The 21,559-nt window shown below is 41.8% G+C and overlaps 1 protein-coding gene across 2 annotated transcripts in view; it reads left to right on the top strand.

Moving 5' to 3' along the window:
* The first annotated feature begins 1,336 nt into the window (after window positions 1-1,336).
* The window catches only part of fkbp4 (FKBP prolyl isomerase 4), a 32,880-nt gene continuing 12,657 nt past the window's right edge, over window positions 1,337-21,559 (top strand). Inside the window, exons 1-7 of one of the 2 annotated variants that reach the window (XM_059978135.1) lie at window positions 1,337-1,595; window positions 7,822-7,966; window positions 11,779-11,921; window positions 12,275-12,395; window positions 15,861-16,017; window positions 18,017-18,107; window positions 21,465-21,548. In XM_059978135.1, coding sequence (XP_059834118.1) covers window positions 1,509-1,595; window positions 7,822-7,966; window positions 11,779-11,921; window positions 12,275-12,395; window positions 15,861-16,017; window positions 18,017-18,107; window positions 21,465-21,548 — 828 coding nt within the window. In that variant the 5' untranslated portion in view covers window positions 1,337-1,508. The remainder of the gene's footprint in view (window positions 1,596-7,821; window positions 7,967-11,778; window positions 11,922-12,274; window positions 12,396-15,860; window positions 16,018-18,016; window positions 18,108-21,464; window positions 21,549-21,559) is intronic. The other variant, XM_059978134.1, reaches the window with a different exon arrangement.

The raw sequence follows: 21,559 nt of genomic DNA, 5'->3' as shown, positions 1-21,559 counted from the left end.
CAATCAAGTGGGGTTAGTATAAACAGTATGATAGTTGGCATAGATGCTGTGGGCTGAAGGGCCTTTTTCAAAACTGTATAATTCTATGACTATGAGAATATTACAATAACAATCTTTCTAGTGATTCTTTCACCAGCTGGGGCAAACTGTAATATATTATCATTTGGCAAAAGTACATATATGAGCCTGAACATTGAAAATTGATGGTTGAGCTTTGCAATCTAGGCCAATGCTTATATACAATTCCCTGCAATAAACATTAAAAAAACAATTGACCATAAAGGCCCTTGTTAGCTCTTTACTCATCCACAGCTATCAAATTGTCTATCAAGAATAAAACAAACAGCTGGAAATATCCTACAGGCCAGGCAGCATCAATAGAGAGAACAATATCCCTTAGCTGCTAATACTGCAGGGAAAATAATCCAAGTTTGACCAATCTCCCCATAAAGCTAAAACTCTCTAATCCTGATCAACCCCTTCTGAACTCTGTTTAAAGCCTCCATAACCTTCCTATGAAGGGGTGAGCAAGATTTCACGTAATACTCAAATGCAGCTGCAACATGACTTAATACTCAACACTCTTACCAATGAAGTCAAGCATACATTAGCTTTTTTTTAATACCCAATATACTCATGTTCCCATTTTCCGGGATGTATGGACTTGGACCCTAGATCCCATCAGTGCTGCTAAGGATCCTATCATTTCCTGTATACCTTCCCCTTACTTACACTTGACCCCCAAAGGGCAACATCTGGCAATTGCCCAAATTGTCTGAGACCCACTGAGCTGAATGGCAGAAAGGTGTTGTATCTGTCAAAGTGTGGGCAAGTAAATTGATGGTTGCAGAGCTGCATCGGTTCCTGTTCCCGCAACTGTGGAAAATTAGAATGTCAGTATCGGGCTGTCCCTTCCTAACTCCCACCTTTGAAATTTAAAAGCACCTAGCAATTGGCCTTTTTTAAAGCTCACTCCGTCATATGGTCCACTTCTGTTTTCAGATAGGTATAAAGGGTCATGTCCAATACTTAGCAATATCACTTGGACGGCAATCTAATCAGTTTGTTGGGCTAACTACAAACATGGCGTCAAGATTCAAACAAAACTATATGTGCTAACATGACTCTGACAGAAAATGCACATCCTTTAAAGTCCCCAAATACTCTTTCTGTGAGCTGACGGGCGTCGTTGCAGGAAAGCTCGCCGGCGGTTTGCTTCGGTAATGGCGAGTCTGTTCTCTGTGAGGAAACTGAAGGACGGGGACAAGTGAGCGCTCAGGCGGGGAACTCAGCGATTCGCGCCACAGAACTTTCGAGAACGGGGGAAGAAGCCATGTGCCAAACGGCCGGCCAGGTAGGCGTATCCTCCCTCCCTCTGGAAAGTTCTCTTGCCCGCCCCTCACGATCACACGCCCCGGAGTTCCAGCGCTGTTGGTTCAGCAGACGCTCGGCGCAGCCAAACCGCCTCTCGACCGAATCTCCGCCGCTCACCCTGCCCGGACTCCAACATGACTGCGGGAGAAGAGAAGACCGAGCAGCAGATCCCCATCGAGGGCGAGGATATCACCCCCAAGAAAGATGGAGGAGTTCTGAAGGTAGGGGCAGCGCATTGCTCGGAGAGGGCAGGGGCACGAGGGCCTTAGAACCATTAACAACCCTTTGTTTATAAAACAACGTGTGTCAGGATGTGCTTCTAGGCCAACATTTACTGGGGGCATATGTAATTCCGTCTGAACAATGAGCTGTAGTAAAGGGCGATTGCCAGGTGTGTGTGTTTCAAATGCAGGGGCTCGGAGGTGCCTGACACTGACAATCATTGGTTTCGCATTTTCCGCGGCGGGATTTGGTCTGGGGCCTGCTGGGTTAGGTGCCGAGGTGCGGCCAAGCACTGGCCGGTGATGGGTCGCCCGCCGGCCGGCCGGCCGGCCGGGTCTGCCTGCTGCAGCGGCGGACCCGCAGAGCGCACGCTGCGGAGTGAGGCTCGTCCAGAACCTTCCACGCCCTCCCTATCGCTTCCTCCTCTGTCCGAAAGGGCGACCCGTACTCGCCAGACCTGGGACTGAAAAAAGGATTTCTCGGGATAAATAACCAATAAGCCATGGACAGTAAATAAAATTGGTTAACGTTCCGGAATTACATGCGCCACCGAGTTTACGGACGGTTGGAGGAGGAAAGGGATAGCAATAGTCACAGTTTGCTAATTTCGCAACCCTTTTGTAAAGCGTCTCTGTACTGTGTTATCTTAAAAAAGATAATAACCCCTTTTGATTAAGAAGAAAAAAATGTAGGAATACTCAACAGTTTGGGAAGCTTTTGAGAGGAACAGAATTGGCGTTTGAAGTCATTTATTAATAAATTATTTATCTTGATGTTGTAGTTTTGTACTTTAAGCTGTAAGATTGTTTATCCAAGAAAATGTACAAATAAAATGAATGGTTTATTACCCTGGGTACTGGGTATTTCCAATGTTCAGTTTAGATAAAGCATTTTGAGTTATATTCCAGGCTAAACTTCATTGCACCCAAACCATCACTCACAGAGTCATAGAAAAGTACAGCACAGAAACAGGCCCTTTGCCATGTCTAGTCTGTGCTGAACCATTTAAACTGTCTTCCCATCAACCTTGACACAGATCATAGCTGGTCTTACCCCTACTCTCCATGCACCAATCCAAACTTCTTTTAAACATTGAAATTGAGCTCAAATGCAGCACTTGCGCTGACAGCTCGTTCCATACTCTCCACCCTCTTAGTGAAGTTTCCCCTCATGTTTCCTTTAAACTTTTCACCTTTCAACCTTAACCCATAATCTTTGGTTATAGTCCCACCCTACCTCTGGCTAAAAAAAGCCTGCCTGCAGTTATCCTATCTATACCCCTCATAATTTTATATACCTCAATCAAATTTCCCCTCAATCTTCTGTGTTTCAAGGAATAAAGTCCTAACCAATTCAATCTTATAACTCAGGTCCTCCAATCCTGGCAGCATCCTTGTAAATTTTCTCTGTATTCTTTCACCCTTACCTACATCTTTACTGTAGATGGGTGACCAAAACTGCACCCAATACTTCAAGTTAGGCCTTACCAGTGTCTCATACAGCTTCAACATAATATCCCGTCTCATGTACACGTTACTTTGATTTATGAAGGCTGATGTGCCAAGAGCTTTCTTAACACTATTTAATAACGCCACTTTCAATGAATCATGGACCCATTTTCCCAGGTCCCTTGTTTCTATCACACTCCTCAGTGCCCTGTCATTCATTGTGTAAAATCTACCCTGATCATTCTGACTGAAGTGCAACACTTATCTGCATTAAATTCCATGTACCATTTTTCCTGTGGTAAGCTCTGCTTGTCTTCCTCGCTGTTCAATACATTCTTGGTGTCATCTGCAAATTTGCTGATCCATTTTATCCAGATCACTGTTATAGATGACAAACAACAACGAGCCCGGCTCTAATCCCTGCGGCATCCCACTAGTCACAGGCCTCCAGTCAGAGAGGCAACCAGCTACTACCACTCTCTGGCTTATCACACAAAGCTAACGTCTAATCCAATTTATTACCTCATCTTGAATGCCAAGCGATTGTGTCTTGATCAATTTTCCGTGAGGGACCTTGTCAAGTGACTGCTAAAGTCCAGGTAGTCAACATCCACCTGCTTTGCCTTCGTCAACATTCCTGGTAACTTCCTCAAAGAACTATAAGATTAATTAGACATGACCTATATATTGGTTATCCCTCTTTAAATTGGGATATGGGCTCTTAATTCCCTAAATGGTTCCTGAAGTCTGCCATGACAGTCTGGAAAATGCCCTCCAAGGATGCTCTAGCACAGAATTTGCCTTCTCTGACCAAGATTTCCAGATAACTACCTATTTAAATTGCACTCAGGCTCACTGCCGTTAATCCAACATGAAAACAATATTGTCTATGTAATTCTTTTATTGGGGAAAGTAGAATAAGATTTTTTAAATAAAAGTTACTGACTGATTCGATAACTATTTTTCAGTTTCTTATTTTAAATTTAGACATTTTTATTGTATTTATCACTTGTTAACTTAAACACCATTCGTAATCTTGAAGACCTTTATCAGATCATTTCCAGATTTCCCCCCTCACAACCAACAATAATCTAATTCTTCTCAGCAATAGTAAAGGAATAGAAATGAGATAGCTGGTCCACATGTACAGATGTCTGTAAGCCAGGCATTCAGGATCTGGAAGCAGCCTGTATATGCTTGAACTCTGATTCGAGAGCTACTCAAAACATTGCATTTGTGACCTTATGTAGTTCTGGGCAGAACAAAGTTCTGCAATCTTTATATTCTTATCTCCTTGCAATAGAAGCCATTGTACCATTTGAATTGATGTTATTACTTGTATTTTTCATATACGTGGGTAAAAATCTTTACATTACGTCTCCATCTAATTGTGCAATTATGGTCATTTATAATGTTATATACAACAGGAGAGTCAATATAACATTGAAATACAGTTGCATCAGCATGAATTAAGCAGTCTGATGGCTTGGTGGAAGAAGCCATTTCTGGAGACTGTTGGTCCTGGTTTCTATGCTTGTGGTACTGTTTCTCAGATAGTAGCAGCTGGAATAGTTTGTAGTTGGGGTGTCTGGGCTCCCCAATGATCCTTTGGGCCCTTTTTACACACCTGTCTTTGTAAATGTCCTGAATAGTGGGAAGTTCACATCAACAGATAAGCTGGGTTGTCCACACCTCTCTCTGCAGAGTCCTGCAATTGAGGGAAGTACAGTTCCCATACCGGGCAGTGATGCAGCCAGTCAGGATGCTCTCAATTGTGCCCCTATAGAAAGTTCTTAGGATTTAGGGGGCCATACCAAACTTCTTCAACTGTTTGCGGTGAAAGAGGTGCTGTTGTGCTTTTTTCACCACACAGTCAGTATGTACAGACCACATGAGATCCTCGGTGATGTTCACCCTCTCAGCCCCAGATCCACTGATGTCAAGAGGGGTTAGTTAGCCTGTCTCCATTCCTCCTGTAGTCCCCAGCCAGCTCCTTTGTTTTTGTGACATTGAGGGAGAGGTTGTTTTCTTGACACCACTGTGTCAAGGTGATGACTGCTTCTCTGTAGGCTGCCTCATTATTATTTGAGATTAGGCCAATCAGTGTAGTGTTATCAGCAAATTTAATAAGCAGATTGGAACTGTGAGTGGTGACAGTCATGGGTATACAGAGAGTAAAGGAGGGCGCTAAGTACACAGCCCTGAGGGACACCTGTGTAGAGGAGCAGAGATGAGGGAGTCCACTCTTACCACCTGCTGGTGATCTGACAGCTACACAAGGTAGGGTGAAGGCCAACATCTCTGAGCTTCTTGTTGAGCCTGGAGGGAATTACGATGTTGAATACTGTGGTCAAAGAACAGCATTCTCACATATAGCACCCCTCCAGATGTGTAAGAACAGTGTGTAGAGCTGTGGCTTTTGCGTCATCTGTCTATTTGCTTGCTATACCCACGTGTCAACTTATACATTTTGTGATCCACCACATTCAGATTCCTCCATAAATTTGCTACTTTTTGATTTTTTAAAAAAACTGTTTCTACTCTTTCTACAAAATAAATAGCTTGTTGCCACCGTTTTGCTCACTGACTTCACGTATGCAGACTTTTTCTGGAGTCCCCAAATTTCATTTTCCTGAAGTTTTGTATTCAAACCTGGTTTTGTATTCTGTCCTTATTTATAGCTTGTAAATAATTAGTAGATCAGTACTGATTTTTATGATGTTCACTTATAATAGTAATGTCCTAAAAAAATCTGAGTGGCAGGGTAGAGATATGTCTCTATCAAAGGAGTTGTAAGGCACTCCTTCCCTCTGCTAGTCTGCAGGTCACCCTTGGCAAGGTGTAGCACCTTCGGTCACATGAAGCCATTGGAGCAAGTGGTAGATGGTCATATGAGCAGCTGGTGCATATGGCAATTCTTGGTTATACGACCACTGATGCCAGGCAGACAATCTCTGAAGACTATTGATAATGGCTGGGGTCACCCATCTTCTAAAGACACTGTCCAGAGAAGACAATGGCAAACCACTTCAGTTGATAATTTGCCAAGAACAATCATTTGTCATGGGACATGATCATCTACATAATATGGCACAGCACATGATGATGATCCTAAAAAATGTTTTGTTCATTCCTTTGTTCCCCCCACCCCCTTAACCAATCATTTGATGTCCCAAAGGTTGGAGGTGTTGTGGATAGTGTGGAGGGCTGTCAGAGGTTACAACGAGACATTGATAGGATGCAAAACTGGGCTGAGAAGTGGCAGATGGAGTTCAACCCAGATAAGTGTGAAGTGATTCATTTTGGTGGGTCAAATATATTGGCAGAATATAGTATTAATGGTAAGACTCTTGACATTGTGGAGGATCAGAGGGATCTTGGGGTCCGAGTCCATAGGATGCTCAAAGCAGCTGCGCAGGTTGGCTCTATGGTTAAGAATGCATATGGTGTATTAGCCTTTAGGAGCCGAGAGGTAATGTTGCAGCTATATAGGACCCTGGTCAGACCTTGGAGTACCGTGCTCAGTTCTGGTCACCTCACTAAAGGAAGTTTGTGGAAGCCATGGAAAGGGTGCAGAGGAGATTTACAAGGATGTTGCCTGGATTGGGGAGCATGCCTTATGAGAATAGGTTGAGTGAATTTGGCCTTTTTTCCTTGGAGCGAAGGAGGATGAGAGGTGTCCTGATAGAGGTGTACAAGATGATGAGATGCATTGATCATGTGGATGGTCAGAGGCTTTTTCTCAGGGCTGAAATGGTTGCCACAAGGTGCTGGGGAGTAGGTACAGAGGGCATGTCAGGGGTAAGTTTTTACTCAGAGTGGTGGGTGCATGGAATGGGCTGCTAGCAACGGTGGTGGAGGCGGATACGATAAGGTCTTTTAAGGGATTTTTAGATAGGTACATGGAGCTTAGTAAAATAGAGGGCTATAGGTAAGCCTAGTAATTTCTATGGTAGGGACATGTTCGGCAGAACTTTGTGGGCTGAAGGGCCTGTATTGTGCTGTAGGTTTTCTATGTTTCTCCATGCTGGTAGATTAGCTCAACCCAAAAGCTATTTCATATCCAGAATAAATGGGCAAAAATTACGGTTGAAATATTACAATAAGTTCGTTTGTACATGATTGATTCTTTCACTTTTTGACATTGTTTCATGAAATCATTTATCCCCAGGACTGAGGATTTCAATCAACATGAGTTAAGGCAATCTTAACCAAGTCCATCACTCATATCATCTTCTAACTTGTCATTATTTAGTAGTCCTCTAGTGTGGGGAAGTAATACAGTTAAAAGTTTTGATTAGGGCGTATTGTGTAAACTTAGAGAGTCTTGCTGCTTGACCAATCTCACGCTCTCTATGGGGAAACGGGAAGGTCTTCTGAAGTTAGAACTGCAGGTGAATGTATTTCATCATTTATAATTGGGGTGGAGAATTATGGAAATGACAGGAAAATTAAATATCTCCGAAGTGATACAGTTTTTAAAAAGCTGACAAACTCATCTAGGCCATACTTTACAATTTTTTTCAAAATACTATTTTCTGAAGATTTCCATGCTTTGACAATTTCAATCAAGGTGATGTCCTCCAACCACTTTCTGCTACAATTTGTGAAAGTTATTAATTGAGCAGAATTAGAAATTCATAAAATTGTCAGATTTTTTTTTTAAATCATGTCCTAATAAAGTGTACTCTATTAAATTCAAACTTTTAACAATTTAATCTTTTGCTCTAAAAGTTGAAACTATGTTCTACCAATAATCTTTCCCTTCTTCTCACAGCTAGTGAAAAGGGAGGGCAAAGGGGATGGTACCCCAATGACGGGAGATAAGGTATATGTCCACTATACAGGTGTACTCTTGGATGGAACTAAGTTTGATTCCAGTAGAGACCGGGATGAATATTTCACATTTGATCTTGGAAAAGGTAAGAACATTTGATACAAGTATTGCTTGTATTTTCTTAAATTTAAAACAACAACTGAAATGCCTCAGGCCCACTTACTGAAAACTTGTTTGGATAACCATTGAAAGTAAGAATCAGAGTTACCTGATGTTTGGTGAACATCTTTTCAGTTTTTTGTGGAAGATGGGTAACAAACATTTAGCTTCACTGCATGATGGGTTGTGCTTTGGTCTTGAAATAAATTTTAATGTTGTTTGTGTTTAGTTTTAAGCTACAACTTAGTCAGTTCTTGATCCAAATAGAATTTAGTAGCAAAAGATACATACAGGATGCAGCAGCCCCAGCTGGTTACAGAATTAGAAGGTAGAGTTGCAAGAAAAAGTTTTTGAATCCTTTGCAATTACCTGGCTTTCTGCATTAATTACTTATAAAATGTGGTCTGATTTTCATCAAATTCGCAGCAATAGACAAGCACAATCTCCCTAAACTAATATCACACCAACCATTGTATTTATCATCTATACTGAGTACACCATTTAAACAGTGACAGTCTAGGTTCAAAGAAGTATGTGAACCTCTGGGATAAAGCCTTCTACAAAATCTATTTGGAGTCCTGTGTTCTAATCAATGAGATGAGATTGGAGGTGTGGTTTGTAGCGATATTCTGATAGAGCCTGTTATTCTCAAGAAAGATTTGTTTATGTGCACCGTGCCTCTGTCAAAACAATTTTCAGTGGACCTTAGAAGAATTGTAGAGATGCATGAAGCTGGAAAAGGCTACAAAGGCATTTCTAAAGATTTGAGTGTTCAGTCCACAGTAAAAAATTGTTTACAAATGGAGGAAGTACAGTCCTATTGCTACTCTCCCTAGGAATGGGCATCCTGCAAAGATCACTCCGAGCATAACTGGAGGAGGTGAAAAAGAACACAAGGGTGACAGCAAAAGACCTGCAGAAATCTCTAGAACTTGCTCAAGTCTCTGTTCGTGAGTCCATTATAAGAAAAACACTGAAGAAAAATAATAGTGTTCATGGTAGGACAAAATGGAGGAAACCGGTGCTCTCCAAAAAAATTGCTGAAGTTGAACTTTTTGGCAGAAATATATACTATTGTGTTTGAAGGAAAAGGGCACTGTACACAAACATGAAAACCTCATCCCAACTGTGAAGCATGGTGGAAAGAGCATCATGGTTTGGGGTTGCTTTGCTGCCTCAGGGCCTGGAGGGTTTGCAATTGTTGAGGGAACAATGAATTCAAAATTGATTCAAGACATTTTACAGGAAAATGTCCATCACCTGAAGCTTAATAGAAGTTTGATGAATCAACAGTTCAAATGATCTGAAACACAAGAGTAAATCAACAATAGAATGGTTTGAAAAGAAGAAAATCTGTGTTTTGGAATGGCTAAACCAGAGTCCAGACCAAGGGTAGGTAACCTACGGCCTGTGAGCAAGTATTGGGATAATATGCTTCTCTGGCCCGCGAGTGATTTTCTCTCTCTCTCTCTCCCCCCCCCCCCCCCCCACTTAATTCTGAGTGTTTCACACGACCACATTGATGGACATGCATGGCATCTTATTGCACCTGCCCCAGGTTCCGTATTGTTCCAAACCAAATACTGGTATATACAAATGACAGGAAGGCAGACTGCCTTATTAATATGTATCAGGTACTCTCTGTGCACGCACAGGTTTTTGGATGGGATCATTCAAATTTGTAAACAGAAACAGTGTCACTGTGTTTTAACAAGAAATCCACGCTGAATATCCAGATACTTACATGTGCTACGATACTTGTTGAATAACTCGTGTTTTGAAATAAAATCAAAGGAAAAAAAAATGTTTGTTTTGCTGATTTTCACTTGCATGGAAATAATTTGAAGCTGTTTGCTACTCCATTTGATGTGGAAGTGGACACTACATCAGACATTTTTTCAAATGGGATTGATTGAGATGCAGTGTGACGACATATTGAGATCGAATATTGACACCCAATATTGAGAAACTTTCAAGGAACAAACAGCATCAAGTTTCACATTGATCTATCGACTGCATTAAAATTTTTTATTATACTTTTACCACCATTCAATGCATCATGTTCATACGTTTTATGTTTGAAGATTCTTTTGTGTCCTTTTAATAGATGCAAAAAAATGCCTTGATTGAAATAAATTACAACTAAACTGAGTTCTTTGATTACTAATTGGCATCCTTGGTTAAACACAAATGATTGTCTAGCATGCGTTATTCATTAGTTTAAGGCAAAACATAACTAGATGTATTTAAATGGATAATTCCCATATTTCAAGTTTTTTTTATGGCATTTATCTGGCCCACCATCTGCTCATTAGTACACGATCCGGCCCACAGAGGCAAAAAGGTAATTTGGGTTAAGGTCCAGACCTTAAACCTAAATGAGATGCTGTGGCATGACCTGAAGAGGGCTGTTCATCAAGGTATCCCAGATATACTGATGAACTGAAACAGTTTTGTATGGAGGAATGGTCCAAAATTTCTCCTCGCCATTGTGCAAGTCTGATCAAGAGCTACAGGAAACATTTGGTGGAGGTTATTACTGCTAAAGGAGTTCCTGCCAGTAAATAAATACAAGGGTTCCCATACTTCTCCAGCCTGGACTGTGAATGATATAACAATGTGCTCAATAAAGACATGAAAAGTACAATTGTTTATTATTAGTTTAGGCAGATTGTTTTTGTCTATTGTGACAGATGAAGATCAGACCACATTTTATGAGTAATTAATGCAGAAAACAAAGGGTTCACAAGCTTTTTTCTTGCAACTATCAGTCCTTCTGGGTATTCTGCACTGTCTTTTGTGGGCCAGTTTAAAGGGATATATGTTGCTGACAAATTGATCTACTAATAGTACCAGACACAGACAGCTTTGCAGTTCTTGGGCCATAGATGGACTGAGCACTTTCTGAACTTGTCATTCACATTGAATACAAAAAATAACCCAATGCCATTGTTATTCTGCAGTCTGTAGGTATAATTCATGCAGGATAAACTCGGATTGTCCCATTGAGCACCAAAGTGTGGTGTAGCATAGATTATGTGTTGAAATTTACTTGTGCCATATAGTGACCTACCTTGAGTATACTTCAAATCGTAATAGTATTATCAATGATATTTAAAGTAATTATATTTCAATTTTTCTGCAATGTCTTCTCACTCCAGAATTGAGACAGATATTTCCTCTTCTCCAGTTCTCCTTTGTTTTCCATGTGAGTCTGGTATCTACAAGGATATCTGTTGGCAGTCTATCTGAGCCATGTTCACGGCACTAAAAAGTGCCCACTATGCCAGCATTTACAATAGAAATTTAATTGGCCAAAGTTTGTTGGCTTCGGAGCTATAGCTCTTCACCATTCGAACTGTAATAAATCTAATCCTTATATGCATGAACTGTGTGCCCAGGATTCACTGACAAATGATGGAGCCCAAATCTGTTGCAATGCACTGCTGCTGGATTCCCCATGAAGTCCTATAGTACACCTAGTATTTAAAGGTCTCTGAATGTCAGGGACACTTTTAAAAACTGGTAAATTCATTGCCTACTTTAATAGAAGGTAAAGCTGGACATGCCTACCTTCATCAATAATGTGGTGGAGAAACTCACTACATTTGAGTTTCTAGGCCAGCTTGTGAGTGGTATGGTTGTATTAGAATAGGTAAGTGTTTGATGATCAATATGGACATGTTGGACTGATGGATCTGTTTCTATGCTGTATCATTACAGATTGAAGCTAATAATTCAAGTAATTCATGCCTCCACAGATAAGGTAGAATAACAACTTTTGTTCTGTTTGACTAGGTGAAGTTATTAAAGCATGGGATATTGCTGTGGCCACCATGAAGATTGGTGAAGTCTGTCAAATCATCTGCAAACCAGAATATGCCTATGGCTCTGCAGGCAGCCCACCAAAAATTCAACCAAATGCCACTCTTGTATTTGAGGTGCGTTTTCATTTCAACCATTGTTCTCGCCTTTTCATCACAAATGATATCTGAATGTTCGTACCATGAATTTATAAATTTCAGGCATCTTGAACGGCATAATAGCGTAATTGAAATATGATTAGCTGATGAACTGCATCAAATCACCACATGACCTGGCTTGCACTAACAGGATATTATTGTGTGAAGCAGTGATTGTGTAAGATTAAATAACTGCTCTGTTGAAGTCAAAATGCACTTGATTGAGAAAATAAAGGGTGTGTGAAGTAATAATCATTGCATGAATTGTTAAAGCATGAGGTTGGCCAGGAATCATATTTTAAAAATATTTTCTTTATTATTCTTGATTTAAGATTGAACTTTTTGAAATCAAAGCAGAAGATTTAACAGAGGATGAAGATGGCGGAATCACTCGGCAAATCAGAAAGAAGGGAGAAAGTTATTCTAAACCAAATGAAGGAGCCTCGGTTGAGGGTAAAATGCTATATTTTACCCCCATAATATATAACTGACATCTCTTGGTAATTTATCTGAGCACTGCTGTGAAAAGCTAGCATGCAGTAAGGATGGTCCTTGTCGGGTAGTGAAAGAAAAATAATGTTCCATACAAGAAAATGTTGCATCCCTTTTTCCTTCTGAAAAATCACACATTCAAATGATTCTTTTCTGAAAGAGTAAGTTTACTTGGCCAAGAATTTATATTTAATGTGAGGAGTGGTATATAGCAGAAGCACTAGGACCAAGCAAATGAAAATGTTTTATTTTTGTGTGGGGCAAATCAATCTTCATTAGTTTCTGATTTTGTTCCCTTAATGGAACAAAATGGAATGAAATTGGTGTCTTATTAGTTATATTTAGGTTACATTGAAAAGCTTGTTGCTGGGTATTATGCAAAAATGTGGACTGAGGAAATTCAATATATGCCTTTGAAAGGATTGGATTTTGTTTGCAGAAGGTTTTTTAGTTACTGGGGTAGCTTTAAAGAAGATTCATGTTACATAAACATGGCTAAGTTTGGTATCAGAAGGAATAAAAGCAAATTGAGGAAATATTCGACAGTTCAGGCAACTTTCAACAGAGAGGGAAACAGTTAACCAAGTTGACCTTCCATCAGAACTGAAGGACGAGGCTAGGGTTTCATTATTGTCACGTACCCCGTGACAGGTTAAAGAACCAGCAGAAATGGAAAACGCATCGGAGTCTGGTATTGCTATTAACTAATAGTGTTTATTAGTAACTACGCAATACAGTACTATAAATGTAGATATCTTAAACAGATTGGCAATGATATATATATACACACACACACACACACACACACACAAGTGTGGAAATAGGAATAAAACTAGGCTCTTTCAAACCTAGGAGTGAATGGATATAGTCTTACGATGATGAGGAGAGTTCAGTTCAGTTCGAGGTAGTTAGTTGAATAACATTGGAGAGAGAGAGAGGTGAGCTGATGCCGTCGATCTTCCCGTTGTCTTCCAAAGTCCTGTTGTTGTCACTGACTATGACCATAACACGTGTGACTATTATTCAGTGATGGAATTATTACCCAGGCAGGGTGGACACACAAATAATTCCCCACCAGTCACACCATTTTACACTGCGAGAGCCACTGATCCATTTCCCTGAATCGATCCTCCAAAAAAACCCACCTTCCTGTGGGTGCAACAAAACTTGTTCAGTGTCTTCCAGTACATCTTTCTTTTTCTTTAGAACTCCATATTTCTCCATTGTATTTCTAATTCCACTTGGGGATTTCTTGAATTTTATTGTCATCTGTCACAGCACAAATTTACCTTGGCTGATTGCTCTCACTTTATAAATACTGTGACTTCTAGTTAATTGGGCCAACCACTTATTTGGACAATTCTTAAAGAACAAAAACAAATTGAAAACAGCCAGGATCCTTAGTTTATTATGCCTCTTAAGTGGGACAGGAGAATTTTGTGGAACAGTTTCTAACTCGCATAACATACACAAAATACTGGAGTTCTGGTATCATCTATGGAAATAAATGAACAGTTGACATTTTGGGCTGAGAACCTTATTCAGGACTGGAAGGGAAGTAGGAAGACACCAGAATAAAAGGTGAGGGGAGGGGAAGGAGGACTAGCTAGAAGGTGATGAGGTGAAGTCAGATGGGTAGGAAGGATGAAGGACTGGAGAAGAAGGAATCTGATAGGAGAGTGGATCATAGGAGAAAGAGAAGTATCAGGAGGTCATGGGCAGATGAGAAGACTGGGGAATAGAAGAAGAGGGAGGGGAAAATTACCAGAAGAAATTGATGTTCATGCCATCAGGTTGTAGGCCACCAAGACTGAATGTGAAATGTTGCTCCTCCACCCTGAGAGTGGCCTCATCATGGCAAAAGAGGACATGTCAGAACAAGAATGAAGGTAGGAACTTAAGTGATTGGCCAAAAGGATATTCTGCTTTTGGCAGATGAAGCGGAGATATTTGCCAAAGTGATTCCTCCAGTTTACTTTGGGTCTCACCAATGTAGAAGAGACTGCATTGGGAGTACTGGATACAATACACCCCACCATACTGTTGGAACAGTTCTACTCTTGACCTGAGATGTCCAGGCCTAGTAGTATGAGTAGTCGTCACAAACTAGTCTTCCTTCGTTACAGCGGATAACCTTGACTTCTGTGCTTTATCATGCCCATTGCTGTCTATGAAGTGTTGTTGAACCGTCTTGACCATTGATCTTACTGTTGATCTCATCTGCCTGATCTGCTGGAGATGCTTCACATGCTGGGGCAGGCAAATCTCTATTTCTCTGGGACATTATGCCCACTGGCTACCCTCACCTGATTTAGCCAACCCGTTCAAGTGGTGTACCAGGGTGTGGCATGCCAACAGCTACTTGGAGCAATGGGTGAGAGCTGAGTGTTCTTTGGGGACCAGAGGTGAGTGAGTTGCCCCAGAATGAACAAGACAAGCTCCTTAACTAGAGGTATTACCCCCTCCCTTGTCACCCCACACACGACAGCTTTCACTGGATTCCTTAGTCAATAACAAGAACTGATACAGTTTTATAGTAGCATTGATAGTGTTTTAATTTGTTCTGTACTTCATTTAAATTCATAATTTGTTACTTTATTAGTAGTTTGTCCTTTTTGTACGTTTTTAACAATTTCCATGAAACTTTGGCTAATTGGGGCAGCCACTTAATTGGGCCTGGTGTATCCAAATTAACCAGAATCCAATGTACTCTAAATTAATGGACTTATGGAACTTAATCTATGCCTTGGCTATCAATCCTTTTGGTAGGATCAACTTTTCTACATAAAGTATGTCTATCTACATATTTGATGACTCTGAAGTTTATCAAATTGTCCCTCAACATTTCTTGCTCTAAGAAGAGCAGTCCTCTCTTTTATCTATTCTATCTATGTATTTTAGGGACATTGCCTTTAATTTTTGTATGCATCGTCCCTTGGGTCCTTGCACGTTGCCTTAATTAAAATCAATGTTTAGTATTTTCATACATCGAGGCATTTCATTCACTGGTCTCTTCAGTAACTTTAAGATGGAAAGCTCAATTTTAAGTTTTCATTCTTTACAACTGATTTGAGTTCCTTTAATGGCCTTTTCTTTCTCTTTTCATGATTCTGGAGGTTGGTTGCTTGCATTTACCAAATTGCCTATTTAATTTTGCTGACAGTATCACTTGTGTTTTCAGATCATTGTCATTGCACGAGCAACATTTTTTATTATTTTGGCAGTTAATGCTACTAATAGTTCCAATATTAGAAGTACTGAATCTTTATGTTTTTAAAATTCGTTATTCATTTATTTACAACTTGAAGGTAAAAAGTTCAGCTATTCATTTTCTCTGTGATCTCAGGCTACAGCTACGAATGTATGTTTGCTCAGAGTTGAAAATTTTTTTTAAATAAATTTATTTTTGCATATTCTTTCTTTCAGTCCATTTGGAAGGCAAATATCAGGGTACTGTCTTTGACAGTCGTGATGTATCATTTATTATTGGAGAAGGTGAAGAAGTTGATATTCCTGCAGGGATTGAGAAGGCATTGCTGGAAATGGAAAAAGGAGAAGAAGCGATTATATCATTAAAGCCAAAGTAAGATTAAGACCATAAGATACAGGAGCAGAAGCAGGCCATTTAATGGGCGGTTTCAATTCTTTCAGTCATCTCTGCTCCCCTGCCTTCTCCTCATACCCTTTGATGACCTGGCTTATCAAGAACCTATCTCTGCCTTAAATGCATCCAATGACTTGGCCTCCACAGCTACTCGTGGCAACAAATTCACAGATTTACAATCCCCTGGCTAAAGTAATTTCTCCGCATCTCTGTTCTAAATGGACGTCCTTTAATTCCGAAGTCGTGGTCTCTAGTCCTCGATTATCCTGCCGTGGGAAATAACTTAGCCATAATCTAATCTGTTCAGGCTTTTTAACATTTGAAATGTTTCTATGAGATCACACTTCGTTCTCCTCAACTCCAGGGATCATAGCCCAAGAGCTGCCAGACATTCCTTATACAGTAAACCTTTCATTCCTGGAATCATTCTCATGAATCTTCTCTAAACCCTTTTCAATGTCAGTATATCCTTTCAAAAATAAGGAGCCCAAAACTACACACAATACTCCAAGTGTGGTCTCACGAGTGCCTTGTGAGCCTCAACATCACACCCTTGCTCTTACATTCTATACCTCTAGAAATGAATGCCAACATTGCATTCGCCCTCTTCACCACTAACTCAACCTGCAAGTTAACCTTTATGGTATCCTGCACAAGGATTCCCAAGTTCCTTTGCATCTCTGCATTTTGAATTTTCTCCCCATCTAAATAATAGTTTGCCCATTTACTTCTTCCACCAAAGTGCATGACCATATACTTTACAACATTGTATTTCATTTGCCAACTTTTTGCCAATTCCCCTAAATTATCTAAGGCTCTCTGCTTCCTCAACACTACCTGCTCCTCCACTATCTTTGTATCATTGGCAAACTTAGCCACAAACCCATTAATACCATAGTCCAGATCATTGACATACATCGTAAAAAGCAGTGGTCCCAACACTGACCCCTGTGGAATTCCATCAGTAACTGACAGCCAGCTAGAACAGGATCTTGTTATTCCCACTCCCTGTTTTCTGCCAATGCTCTGCCCATGCTAGTAACTCCCCTGTAATTCCATGGACTCTCATCTTGCTAAACAGTCTCATGTGCAGCAGTACCTTGTCAAAGGCCTTCTGAAAACCCAAGTGCACCACACCCACTGCATCTGCTTTGTCTACTCTGCTTGTAATTTCCTCAAAAAATTGCAGTAGATTAGGCAGGATTTTCTTTTCAGGAAACCATGCTGGCTTTGGCCTATCTTGTCATGTGCCTCCGGGTACTCCATAATCTCATCCCTAACAATCGATTCCAACAACTTCCCAGCCACTGATGTCAGGATAATGGGTCTATAATTTCCTTTCTGCTGCCTCCTACCCTTCTTAAATAGTGGAGTAACATTTGTTTAGATTTCATGGTCCTGAAGACCTTTTTATTTAATAGTTCTTCCCAAATTATTGTATCACAAAACCTAGATGAAGGGCCAAGATTATTGGCTTCTCAAGATTTGAAAAGATAGAATGATTATGTAAATTGATAAATAATTAGGTGTTTTTTTCAAGTATAGGTATTAAGTCCCTGATTCACAACAGTGAGAATTCTGAAAAGGTGCCATCTTGACCAGAAATAAGCAACAAATAAAAAGTGGTTCTTGCTAGACCTGGAAGATGCCTTTGAAATAAATTTCTTTTTTTTTTCTGAGAAAGAGTTGCAATCACATAATACAATTATTATATCACACAAAAAATGGAAATTGTGTGCACTGCTAGGACCCAATTGAAAACCTGCTTAATTGAGACTAAAATTATTACCATCATGCCAATAAGTGAATGTAGAGTCCACTGGATTATATCCTCTGAGTATAATTGAAGGAGTTGGTAGTTATATGAAAATTAAGTAATCATTCAAATTGGAAAAAAAAATCTATGTGTATAAATTAACATGTTACAGCATTTGATAATTGTTTTGAGTACTTCCCTGATGTTGTATTGTTCATACAGGTATGGATTTGGAGAAGCAGGGAAACCAAAATTTCACATTCCATCAAATGCATGCTTAGTATATGAAGTTGTGTTGAAGAACTTTGAAAAGGTAAGATTAATGCTTGTACAACAACAAATGTATTGGCAGCTCTAAGTAGAGATCCTGTCACTGTTAATGACATTGATATTTTCTAGATTGTTTTATGAATTATAGTCGAAAGTTTTTATTCTGAAGCAAGGTCAAGTAGATCTTTGAAGCTTTTAACCTGTACTATAGTGACATTGTGTCTCACATTTTGTTTTAATGAGATTTTAAACCTAAAGTGAAACATTCTGGGGTTGGCTGGTAGAATTCAAGATTCTGTCACTTGTAACAAATTAGGGATGCGCTGCCAGTTGTGTTCTTGCCTAAAGTTAAAGTCTGAATACGTATGAGGAGGATGGATAACCAGCAGAGGAAGAGGATAAATTTAAGTACAATTAATTCTGGTTAATTGGGCCATTGGTACCCCTAAAGAACAAAAACTAATCATAAAAATAGCTGGGATTCCCTTCATTTATTTGAGACACTATGCCACTTAATTAGGCTAGGAGACTGGTGCCGAATTTTCTCTAGCATCAGTCATATTCACTTGTGTGGCTGCTAAACACTACACTGTGTTTAGAGCAGTTTTTAAATAGCATCAGTTACGTGTGTTGGAGTTCAAAGAGCAGTGATTTTAGTAACCAGTAGTTGGCGAGAAATAAGCAGTAAAACAATCTGAAATTTTGAAATCACTGCAATTTCAAGCATTAAGGCTTAAGAGTTGCAAGAAATAGCTGAGAGCGAAAATGAAACAATTTCACTACTTCAAGTTAGGAACAATGAAGAATTTGAAGTATCAACAATCAACTTGAATGCTAAAATGAAAATGAAGATTTGGAGAAACAATTATCAAGTGCATTGTATGAAGACAGTCCATTATCTGTGCTGATATGTTCACAGTCAATCAAAAGAACACGACGATTAATTCCTCCTTCAATAACTATTAGGAACTATAGTTTTATAGTACCGTAGTAGTATTGATAGTATTGTAGCAGTGTGCTACACGCAGCGCTAAAATTACGACACGGAGTTGGTAACTGCAGTCGAAGGAAAAAACTTTATTCGAAAACTTCAGCCTCACTTTTAAGCCTCCCTCAACCGGCCCCCCATGGCGCAGAGGCTCCAAAGCTCTGTGCTCGCAAACCCCCGTAGGCTATCTAATTGTGAGTCGGTTCGGATGCGCCAGGAAATGGGTCGCCACATAACCCCCCCCCCCCCCAGAACCGGCGATACACCCCCCAATGTCCAGAGTCTGGGCCAGAACCTGCTTGGGAGGTCGGCCTCTGCGCCGAGGCGCCGGAAACTCGGCCGGTTGCGCCAGGTCCACATGGGCCGGTTTGAGGCGGTCCACCGTGAAAACCTCCTCTTTCCCCCCAACGTCCAGCACAAACGTGGACCCGTTGTTCCGGAGCACCATAAACGGCCCCTCGTATGGCCGCTGCAGCGGCGGCCGATGCCCGCCCCTTCGTACAAACACAAACTTACAGTTCTGTAGGTCTTTGGGTATGCAGGTCGGGTGCCGCCCGTGCTGTGAAGTGGGTATGGGGGCCAGGTTACCGAGCTTCTCGCGTAGTCTGCCCAGGACTGCTGCGGGTTCTTCCTCTTGCCCCCTTGGGGCTGGTAGGAACTCCCCGGGGACGACCGGGGGCGCGCCGTATACCAACTCAGCCGACGAGGCGTGCAGGTCATCCTTGGGCGCTGTGCGGATGCCGAGTAGGACCCAGGGAAGCTCGTCCGCCCAGTTGCCAACCCCTCACCTCGGCTCCATCACGCTGTCCGACAACGACTTCACCAGGGTCCTGGTGGAGTTCCCATCGGTTCTGGCACCGCAGTTCACAGCGAACGTCTGAAAGGTCTCGGCGTGGACCAGTCTCTTCCTGGGCAGGTCGACCAGTAGGCTGTGAGCCCACAAAAAATCCGCACCCAGAAGCGGTTGGGCTACGGCGGCCAGTGTGAAGTCCCACGTGAACAGGCTGGAGCCGAACTGTAGCTGCACCTGACGGGTGCCATAGGTCCTTACAGTGCTGCCATTCACGGCCCTCAGGGGGGGACCCGGTGCCCTGCTGCGGGTGTCGTAACTCGTCGGAGTTAAAACGCTGATCTCAGCCCCAGTATCGACCAAAAACCGGCGTCCCGACCTTCTATCCCACACATACAGGAGGCTATCCCGATGGCCAGCCGCCGTAGCCATCAGCGGCGGCTGGCCCTGGCGTTTCCCGGGAACTTGCAGGGCGGGCGACAACGGCGGGCTTCTGCGCCCCACCGCTGGTGGTAGAAGCACCAGTGTTCATTGGGCCGGGGGTTGGCGGGCTCTGCGGCCGGGCCTGGACTGGTTTGCTGCCGGGAGCGTGGCTGGGAGATCTGTGCGATGGACGCCCCGCTCACCTTTTTGGCGTTCCACAGCAAGTCCGCCCGGGCTGCCACCTTCCGGGGGTCACTGAAATCCGCGACAGATAGCAGCAGGCGTATGTCCTCGGGCAGCTGCTCCAGGAATGCCTGCTCAAACATGAGGCATGTGTGTCCGTCGGCCAGAGACAACATCTCATTCATTAAAGCCGATGGAGGTCTGTCGCCCAAGCCATCCAGGTGCAGTAAACGGGCAGCCGGCTCGCGCCGTGAGAGTCCGAAAGTCCTGAGGAGCAGGGCTTTGAATTCCGTGTACTTGCCGTCTGCCGGGGGCGCCTGTACGAACTCCACGACCTGGGCCGCTGTGTCCTGGTCGAGGGAGCTCACCACGTAGTAGTAGCGGGTGTCTTCTGAGGTGATCTGGCGAACGTGGAATTGGGCTTCGGCTTGCTGGAACCATAGGTCCGGGCGCTGGGTCCAGAAACCCGGCAGTTTCAACGAAACCGCATGAGCAGAGGCGGCGTCGGTCATTTCTGGTCCAAAAATCGTTTGGACCGTCAGGGTCACCAATTGTAGCGGTGTGCTACACGCAGCGCTAAAATTACGACACGGAGTCGGTAACTGCAGTCGAAGGAAAAAACTTTATTCGAAAACTTCAGCCTCACTTTTAAGCCTCCCTCAACCGGCCCCCTATGGCGCAGAGGCTCCAAAGCTCTGTGCTCGCAAACCCCCGTAGGCTATCTAATTGTGAGTCGGTTCGGATGCGCCAGGAAATGGGTCGCCACAGTATACTAATTTGTTCTGTAGTTCATTTTGATGCATAATTTGTTACTTAGTTAAACAGTAGTTTGTGTTTTTATATAACTTTTTAGCTATTTCCAAAAATATTCGCCTAATTGGTACAGCCACTTAATTGGGCCAAAATGTACTGGTCTTGATGTGTCCCAATTAATGAGAGTCCACTGTATGTTTTTCAGTATAGCTGTTCTCTCAAGATTAGTTGTTCTCTAGTCTCACTTTTTGACATTTCTTCAGGCAAAGGAATCTTGGGAAATGAACATAGATGAGAAGCTGGAGCAGGCTGCCATTGTCAAGGAAAAGGGAACTGCAAATTTCAAGGTAACAACATT

This window comes from Hypanus sabinus, chromosome 8, assembly GCF_030144855.1.
Source record: "Hypanus sabinus isolate sHypSab1 chromosome 8, sHypSab1.hap1, whole genome shotgun sequence".
NCBI classification, from domain to species: Eukaryota; Metazoa; Chordata; class Chondrichthyes; order Myliobatiformes; family Dasyatidae; genus Hypanus; species Hypanus sabinus.
Note: the sequence above shows the minus strand (reverse complement) of the source record. Positions and strands in the feature narration are given on the sequence as shown.